The sequence below is a fragment of the Mustela lutreola genome, chromosome 3 (assembly GCF_030435805.1).
Source record: "Mustela lutreola isolate mMusLut2 chromosome 3, mMusLut2.pri, whole genome shotgun sequence".
Lineage (NCBI taxonomy): Eukaryota > Metazoa > Chordata > Mammalia > Carnivora > Mustelidae > Mustela > Mustela lutreola.
Window position 1 is genome coordinate 192,346,382 of NC_081292.1, and position 9,375 is coordinate 192,355,756.

General features: G+C 53.2%; 1 protein-coding gene across 1 annotated transcript; it reads left to right on the top strand.

Moving 5' to 3' along the window:
- The first annotated feature begins 2,880 nt into the window (after positions 1–2,880).
- Positions 2,881–9,152, top strand: FZD5 (frizzled class receptor 5). Its single transcript, XM_059168231.1, has one exon. The coding sequence runs from the start codon at positions 2,881–2,883 to the stop codon at positions 4,651–4,653; it is 1,773 nt and encodes a 590-aa protein (XP_059024214.1). The 3' UTR covers positions 4,654–9,152.
- Positions 9,153–9,375: the final 223 nt, after the last annotated feature.

The window sequence follows — 9,375 nt, forward strand, 5'->3', positions numbered from 1 at the left end:
ACTACTTTCAACCCTGGGATGTTTGCTGACCCAGAGTGCCAATTGTTTCCAAAACACAAAAGAGGTTAAATATGAACACCTGTAGAATTTCAGGGACTGAAAGATGTAAGGTGCATTGTAAACATATTTATTCATAGTTTTGATGCTTGTGAAACAATTGTATTTATTCATTTTAAACTTCTAGTCTGGGATTAATGCACATATTCTTCGTTATTGTCCACAAAGCCTTGTTGATGAGCAAGAGGGAGAGGGCTATTCTGCAATTCAGTCTCCCAGACTGTACAAACGGGATCCAGGACAGGAGACCCGACAATGACTGTTGTCTATCTATCTCAGCTGCTTAGCCCAGTCCTGACTCCCTGAAGTACCTAGGCCCTCCCGCTTTTTTTCTGCCTTCTTCCCAGGGGAAGGAAGGGGTGGGGGAGCGGGAAACAATTCAAACCCTCTTTGTAAGTGTGTGAATGAATTTCAAGAATGCTAAACACCTCAGTCTTCCAACCTAATTAGAACACGTAGAAAAGAGGCATTTTTAGGACATTTAAAACTTGCAGCGTAATAACCTATTTGGAGAGCGCCACTGTGTGTTCCAGCAGCGGGGGCACCCAGCGGGTCTTCTCGCCGGCCGGGGCTGCTCCCTGCGACCTGGCTCCCCAGAGGCGCGCGGGAGCTCCGCACAACAGCAGGCAGCCCCCGGGGGTGGGGGGTGGGGGGCGGGCGTCCACCCATTACCCAGCCGCGAGCCAGGGCCGCTTCTCCCTGCAGGCGACTTCGGGACTGGCTGGGATTTTAAACTTCGACTGATAAAGGGCTTCCATCTCAGGAGTCTTCCTAAGACTGGAAGAAAACCACTTTCTTACCGCAGTAAGATTTTGTGACGACATGCTAAAGTAAAGGTTGAAGGCCGGGGGATACGGAGAGTGCACGGCTGGGGTGCGAGGGGGTTAACACTGGGATGTAGCTGCGTGGGTTCGAATACCGAGTTGTCATTTGAGCGCCTACTGTGTGCCAGGAGCTCGGAGTACCGGGCTGAAGAAGGCCTCTGTTGCGGCTTTCCTGGGAAAGTACTAGCTCGGTCGCCTCGGTCAAGTTTCAAAACCTTCGCTCCTTCACCTGTAGGGAGTACCTGTGTCACAGAACCGTGAAGATCTGACATACGAGCGATTAACGCGCTAACACACAGTAGTGGCTCCAGAAGCCTTCGCTCCTCGCAGCGTGAGCTCACCTGGTACGAGGACCGCGCGGAGCGAGGCAGGTGCCGCGGCTAAGAATGATTCTTCGAGCGCTGAAAGCGAAGGACTGTTAGCTGCAGGGAGAGCTGGTGCGGCCCTGGAAGCGAGGGCTCAGGAGCTAGTCTATGACAGGACGGCGAGCCCTGTCCTGGTGGGCCACCGCGGAGACGTCGGGAGGGACTTCCAGCAGAGGTTTCCCGCCTGGGGTCTCAGGAAGGAGCGATTAGCATTCTCCCCGCCCCCCCATCGCTTTCCCGCCCGCTATTGGCCCGCGCTCGCCGCCCGCCGGCTCCGGGCGGGGCCGGAGGGCGCCGGGGGAGAGGCCGAGCCGGCGGGGCAATGGGCGGGGACGCGCGGAGAACGTGGCGGGGCGGCCCACCAACCGAGCCCCAGCGCGAGGGGGCGGGGAAGGGGCGGAGCCTCCCGGCAGGCTTTAGAGGCAGGTGACCCGGGCGGGGCGGGACAGGCCAGTCGGCTCGCGTCGGTGTCCGCGGTGCTGTCGCCGCCGCGCGCCGTTCTGTACCCGCCGGAGGTGGGCGAAAGAGTGAGAGAGCGCGGGGGAGGAGCCGAGCCGGGCGCGTCCCGGGAGCGCCGCCACCGCCCCCAGGCGTCCGCTGGAGCGCGGAGCCCCCTGCAGGGGAGGAGGCGAGCAGCGGGCTGGACGCGGCGGCGGGCGAGCACCATGCAGTGCCGGCGGGGCCAGCGCCGGCTGCTCGCGGTGCACTGAGGCAGCGGGATCCCCTGGGGGCCGCACACCGCCTTCCTCTCGCCCAGGTGCTGCCAGGCGCGCTCGCCCTTCGTCCGGCTCCCGGCCCCCGGCGGAACGCACGGCCTGCTCCTGCTCTGCCCCGCTCGGATCATGCGGGGGGCCCCGGAGGAGGAGAGGGCGAGTGACCAGCCTGCGGCGACCACGTTCAGGGTGCGACCCCCTGTCTGAGACGCCCCCACCTGCTGCCATGTGCCGCATCTCGGATTACCCAGCCTATCGCCAAACTTTCCGGGTGCCAGCCCGTTCTGAGTCGCATATCTGAGCGAGTGTCCCGGGGTCGGAGAACCCAGGCTGGGGGCCGACTATCTGCTTCTTTCGGGATCCGCGAAGGTGAGAGCCCGCGCCTTCCCTTTTCTCCCCGTTCTTTTCCCCGTTCCTCCGCCCTTTTCCAGGCGGCTGAGCTTTCTAACCCCGGGGTACAGCCCGGAGGGCCCAGCGTGGAGGGAGTTGGGGGAGGTGGGGGGCTGGGGATGGGCTGGGAGTCAGTAGTTTGGTTCCCGGAGGAGGAGGGGAAGGAACGGAGAGACGTTAACTTAAGAGATTTGGAGAGCGCTTGCGGGGACTGTGCCGTTGACTCGCCTCTAATTGGGAGTGGTTGCAATTTTTCTTCTCCCCCCAGCTTCTTTTTTAAAGAGTACTTGCCCTGGAATCGGAGCCCTAACCGTCCCTCCCCACCCTATCTGGAGAAGAGCTGAGCGCTGCCTGCGGAGGCAGCGCCTTCCCGAAACATTTTTTCTTTGGACGGATTTAAGAGAAAAGGAAACCAACAGGTTGCCAGACCCGGCGCCACACACAATTCGGCGGAAAGGCCGGCCGGGTTTCCCCTGGCTGCGTGGGCCCCGCGCGGGCTGCGGCAGGCGAGGCGAGGGTAGGGAGGGGGCTATGGCTCGGCCTGACCCGTCCGCACCGCCCTCGCTGCTGCTGCTGCTCCTGGCGCAGCTGGCGGGCCGGGCGGCGGCTGCCTCCAAGGCCCCCGTGTGCCAGGAAATCACAGTGCCCATGTGCCGCGGCATCGGCTACAACCTGACGCACATGCCCAACCAGTTCAACCACGACACGCAGGACGAGGCTGGCCTGGAGGTGCACCAGTTCTGGCCGCTGGTGGAGATCCACTGCTCGCCGGACCTGCGCTTCTTCCTGTGCTCCATGTACACGCCCATCTGCCTGCCGGACTACCACAAGCCGCTGCCGCCCTGCCGCTCGGTGTGCGAGCGCGCCAAGGCCGGCTGCTCGCCGCTCATGCGGCAGTACGGCTTCGCCTGGCCGGAGCGCATGAGCTGCGACCGCCTCCCGGTGCTGGGCCGCGACGCCGAGGTCCTGTGCATGGATTACAACCGCAGCGAGGCCACCACGGCGCCCCCCAGGCCCTTCCCGGCCAAACCCACCCTCCCAGGCCCAGCAGGGGCCCCGGCCTCCGGGGGCGAGTGCGCCGCCGGGGGCCCGTCGGTGTGCAAGTGCCGCGAGCCCTTCGTGCCCATTCTGAAGGAGTCGCACCCGCTCTACAACAAGGTGCGCACGGGCCAGGTGCCCAACTGCGCGGTGCCCTGCTACCAGCCCTCCTTCAGCCCCGATGAGCGCACGTTCGCCACCTTCTGGATTGGCCTGTGGTCTGTGCTGTGCTTCATCTCCACCTCCACCACGGTGGCCACCTTCCTAATAGACATGGAACGCTTCCGCTACCCTGAGCGCCCCATCATCTTCCTGTCCGCCTGCTACTTATGCGTGTCGCTGGGCTTCCTGGTGCGCCTGGTGGTGGGCCATGCCAGCGTCGCCTGCAGCCGCGAGCATAGCCACATTCACTACGAGACAACAGGCCCCGCGCTGTGCACCGTCGTCTTCCTGCTGGTCTACTTCTTTGGGATGGCCAGCTCCATCTGGTGGGTCATCCTGTCGCTCACCTGGTTCTTGGCGGCCGGCATGAAGTGGGGCAACGAGGCCATCGCCGGCTACGCCCAGTACTTCCACCTGGCCGCGTGGCTCATCCCCAGCGTCAAGTCCATCACGGCGCTGGCGCTGAGCTCGGTGGACGGGGACCCGGTGGCCGGCATCTGCTACGTGGGCAACCAGAACCTGAACTCGCTCCGCGGCTTCGTGCTGGGCCCGCTGGTGCTCTACCTGCTGGTGGGCACCCTCTTCCTCCTGGCGGGCTTCGTGTCGCTCTTCCGCATCCGCAGCGTCATCAAGCAGGGCGGCACCAAGACGGACAAGCTGGAGAAGCTGATGATCCGCATCGGCATCTTCACGCTGCTCTACACGGTGCCGGCCAGCATCGTGGTGGCCTGCTACCTGTACGAGCAGCACTACCGCGAGAGCTGGGAGGCGGCGCTCACCTGCGCGTGCCCGGGCCCCGACGCCGGCCAGCCGCGCGCCAAGCCCGAGTACTGGGTGCTCATGCTCAAGTACTTCATGTGCCTCGTGGTGGGCATCACGTCGGGCGTCTGGATTTGGTCCGGCAAGACTGTGGAGTCGTGGCGGCGCTTCACGAGCCGCTGCTGCTGCCGCCCGCGGCGGGGCCACAAGAGCGGCGGCGCCACCGCGGCCGGGGACTATGACGCGAGCGCCGCGCTCACGGGCAGGACCGGGCCCCCGGGCCCCCCCACGGCCGCCGCCGCGGCCGCCGCCTACCACAAGCAGGTGTCCCTGTCGCACGTGTAGGAGGCCGAGGCCCAGAGGGACCGGGAGTTGAGGGGGGAGGGGAGGTTTTGTTTGGTAGCTTGGCCAAGTTCACTTCCATTTACCTTCATGGTGCTGATGCCCCCTCCTGGGGCAACTTGGAGAGGGGAAAAGGGCCCTTTCAAGGAGCACCTGTCCCAGGACTTCTCAGAGGGGCTCAGCTCGCGTGTATTCCATTTTGCGTTTCTTACTACCTTTTTTTTTTTTTTTTTAGGGAAACCCTGTTTTTAATTTATATGTAGTTTTCTTAATTTTTAACTTTGTTGCATTTTGGCAACAAAATTTACCTTTGCTTTGGGGGCTTTACAATCCTAAGGTTGGCATTATAATGAAGTTCCGCTTGGTTCAGATTTCTTTGAACTGTGTGGTCTAATTGGGAAAATATATTTCCTATACTTGTGTCTTTTTTTAAAAAAAATGTGAATAGTGAAAGTTTAGGTTGCTATGACTGGGGAGTTGTTGGGTGTGCTTTCTTAGCTTGTTTTCTCCTTTCACTGCTTAAAGTGTCCAAGATGCTTTAAGGTGAGCTGCTTGTCTCTGTTTATAGTCCCTGAATTAGGGGAAACCCCAATTCATGCCAAGGTTAGGGCCCCCTCAAAGTGACAAGGTTAGAGAGTGTTTGACGATTTTGTTTATTTATCGAGCTTCATTTTCTTTTCTGTAGTACTTGTAATCATTCTTATTCTTAACAGCACCCAGCGTTGTCTTGAATAAGTTAGAGGTGGCATTATAGCGTGCCGGTATAAACATTTAGGAAATTGAAAACCTAAAGGATGGTGATTGGTTGAGCTTGAATTCTAGACTGGTAAAATGGCAGCTTTGTGCCAGAGGAGTGGGTGGTTCTTAATAGGCTTCAGTGATCCCATTTTTTTTTTTTTTTTTTAAGAACCTGTGTTCTGATTTTGGTCAAAGTAAACCCCCACTCCCTTCTTCTGGAAATACTTAGAGATAGTTGTTAAAGGGGCTGCTTTTTTAGATTTAAGGACTAAACATACCTCCAGTAATTAAGTAAATTTCCAACACTTCTCTTATCTGCTCCACCCAGCCCACCTCCTTTATCATGTTAAACAGTCTTTTTGCTTTTCTTATTCCTCCTCTCCTGGAGAGCTGTGATTAAGAAACCACACCCACCCTTGAATGGGGTGCTTGAACTGGGGGGAGGGAGGCTGGCTACCTGTGAACAAACATTGGCAGCAAGGAGGGAAAAATAAGTGTCCCTGGACTTTGGACTAGTTTAATAGTCAGATAGTCCCAAAGCAGCACAACGCGGCTTTCTGCAGTCTCTCAAAACAAATGACACACAGGATGGATCAGGGTCCTGCTGCTGTAGGGGAAAGCTGTCCTCTCTCCCCCACATTTGTTTCTCTCTCTCTCTCTCTTTTTTTTTCCCCTGAGAAAACCTATGTATTGATCAGCACACACTTGCATGAACCCACATGCAAATACACATGCACTTTGCTGTTAGAGAATTCTGTTTCTTTTTCTAAATCATCTTAACCATTCGTGTATATATACGAAGGCCTATGTATGAACACACACACACACACACACACACACACATTTCTTCCCTATTAAAGAATTCTGTTTGCTTTTCTAATCTGTTTAACTGTTCCTTCGTGAAGAGTCTGAGGCCATGACTTGGGGAAGGAGGCGAGAGTGCATTGGCCTGCAAAATGCCAGTGACCAGGGTTGAGTGGGGACTATATTTAGGAAGCGAAAACAGCAAAAACAATTGGAAAATTTAGAATGGCTCCCTAGGAAAATGACGAGTCTGGGCATTTGAGCTTCGTTTATACCAAAGTTGGGAAAGTAAGGTTTAAATCCGGGTCAGTTTTTACTTCATGGGTTTTAAGGAAAGACCTGCATAGTTCCCATAGTGAACTGAAACCCTTTGCTGAGGGAGAAGCCTGGTATTATAGTTTTGCAGACTCTCAAAAGCTGTTTGTGTTTATAAAAATGCACAAGGTAAAATTTCAGTGGATTCAACAAAATTTAGTACGTAGAACTACAGAACTTTGCACATCTTATTCCTGTCCTTACTCAGAAGCTGTGGCTTGGAACCTTGGAGTAGATCCCCTGTCTGAGGGCCAATTCTTCTGTTTTTCAAATGAGGACCTTTTGTGATCACCTTGACCCCTTCCCTCATTTAGTGTGTCTTCCCAGAAATTACATAGAGTTTTCTGCTGCCTCCAGTCCTTGTGATTAATTTGCATTGTCCCCCTTACATTTTCTTTGTGGAGGGATCTGGAAATGATGCACAGTATATCTAAAAGTTGTGGCATGAAATGGATAAAAGTGGATTCATTCCTCTTTAAAAAAATTTTTTTTCATTTTGGCAACATGCTAACTCTAAGAGAACGACCAATTAAACAAAACCAAACAGAAAAAGGGTGTTGACAAAGGACACAAAGCCAAGGAGAGGCGATGTAGGTAATGTCTTTTGGGGTCTAGTTGTAGAACCGATTTTAGAGGTGCCCCTTTGTTTTCAGTCTGTGTTCTCACGCCTGCCCTCTCTCCCCCTTCCCGCAAGGATAAAAGCCCACCTGCTTCCCTCGGGTCTTACTACTGCCCACCACCCCATCCCTGCCCGGAGGAGAGAGGTCAGATCTGTTTATGGTCACCTTCTGCTTCTATCCCACGCGCTATTTCCCCAGTTTGTATTTTTATTATGCAAACAATCCATACTCATGAAAACAAATACAGTGAAAGGTTGTGTGTCGCGGGGCAGGGGGAGAAGTCTGGCAACTTCTTCACAGATAGCTTTGTGCCGCTGAAGAGGATTTATGGTTCCGTTGAATGGCATGCACAGCTTCCAGGCTGTCCCTTTCACGGTTCAGCTTTTAGCATTCTATCACGTCATAGATTGGGGGTGAAGATGTAGAAGGTTATCGAAAGGAACTAATGTGACCTCTTAGTGAATCGGTTAGCCAGACTTTAGGAAGTCTCTTTAACTTACAGTATTTCTCTCCTCACATTTTGATGTTGTCTAACTTGGCTGAAAATAATTTTTCTTGGTGCCTTATTGGTTTATCTTTGCAAACCTTTGTCATCTTTCCACATGACTGTTCGCAATGACAGGCCTGTGTGTGTGTGTGTGTGTGTGCGGGCATGTGTGTGCGTGCGTGTGTGTGTGTTGTGTGTAATTGTGCGCATGTACAAGCTTAAATCCTGTGCCGACAGCACTGTTTCCAAGTTGATGATATTCATTAGACTGTTTCCTCCTGGGCCAGGGCTGCACTAATCCCGACACTGGCTGCCAGGAGAAGACCTCATAGATCCCACACTGAACCTTAACAACAGTGTGGGTGACCTGCACTCTCAAGGCCAGAATGGGAACCCCAGAGCTAGGAAATGTAGCTGTATATTTTAATGAACTGCTAGCCCTGCTAAAGGGGCTGCTTTCACTGTTGTGCTCTACAGAAAGACCAAGGCGGGTAGGAGGGACAAAGCTTCGAGTAACTGCTTTCTTACACCAACTGTGGCAAAAAGGACAGAGAACATCACAAATCTAGGCAGGTGTGAGGGACAGTGGCTGCGAATCGCCTGCTCCCTCTCCGCGTGCCTTCTCTTGCCTCCGAAGTCCAGTCAAGGGATCCTGGAAAGAAAATATGCCTGGAGTGGGGGGGGAGGGTGATTCTGAGGGGGAGAAAGCTACCAAGGCATTAAAGCCGGGCAAAGGGAAGGCCGGGTGGAAGTCACTAAGTAACCCGACTCAGAACTCGAAAAGCTTCTAGCAGCTCAGTGACAATTCCCAGGATTTATTTCAGCCAGGATCATGTCCACGGTACATCATTTTGAGACAGTAGTACTCCAGGTTGTTAGAAACTGTATGTGTAGTGTGTGTGTGTGTTGTGGGTGTGTATATACGTAATATATATTATATATATGAGAGATTTAGTGACTTTCGATACGGGTTTGGTGCAGGTGAATTTATTACTGAGCCAAATGAGGCACATACCGAGTCAGTAGTTGGAGTCCAGGACATTCAGTCCTTTTTCTGATTTTCACGGACGCACAGTGCCTGTCGTGCCTCCTCACTGTCCTGTCAGATCCAGAACTCACAGGTCGGAGCCAGCAGTATCCTATTTGGAGACAATCAACTTGACTCTATAAAGCATTATTGGCAGATGATTATAATTCTGAATCCATAACATTAACAAAAGGTAACCCAGAGCATCTTGATTAAGAAGTTTTTGTTTCTTGTTTGGTTCCTGGAAGTCCGTAGAACAGCAGTTGTATGTGGTTATGTTAGTCTCAAGATCCTTCATTTGCTGACCTTATTATTTCAGAAAAGATTTTGTATGTATTATATTTGTGGGAAGGTAAAATAATGGTTTGAAATTTTTATCAAATATGGAGAGTAGTTATTTATGAAAAACAAAGAAATGTCTATTTTTGTTTCTTTGTTCCCAATTGATGTAGATAAATTTTAAAGTGCATTAAAGCAATGGTAAAGTAAATAAAGAGATGCTGTACACGTCTTTTTCTCCTCATGCTTTTATGAAGACACATACTGCTTTCTAAGAGTACCTGAGCAGATAGATGGGTTCTGATTTCATAATCTGATTTCTCAAATGTGCTTAAAGCGGCATTGTTTTCATTGATAGAAAATTCAAGCAAATTCCAGTCACCAGAAGCAAAACTAATGGAGACATGTTTTACTTGAATATTCTTCATAGGTTTCTCCTGCCGATCCTGTGACTG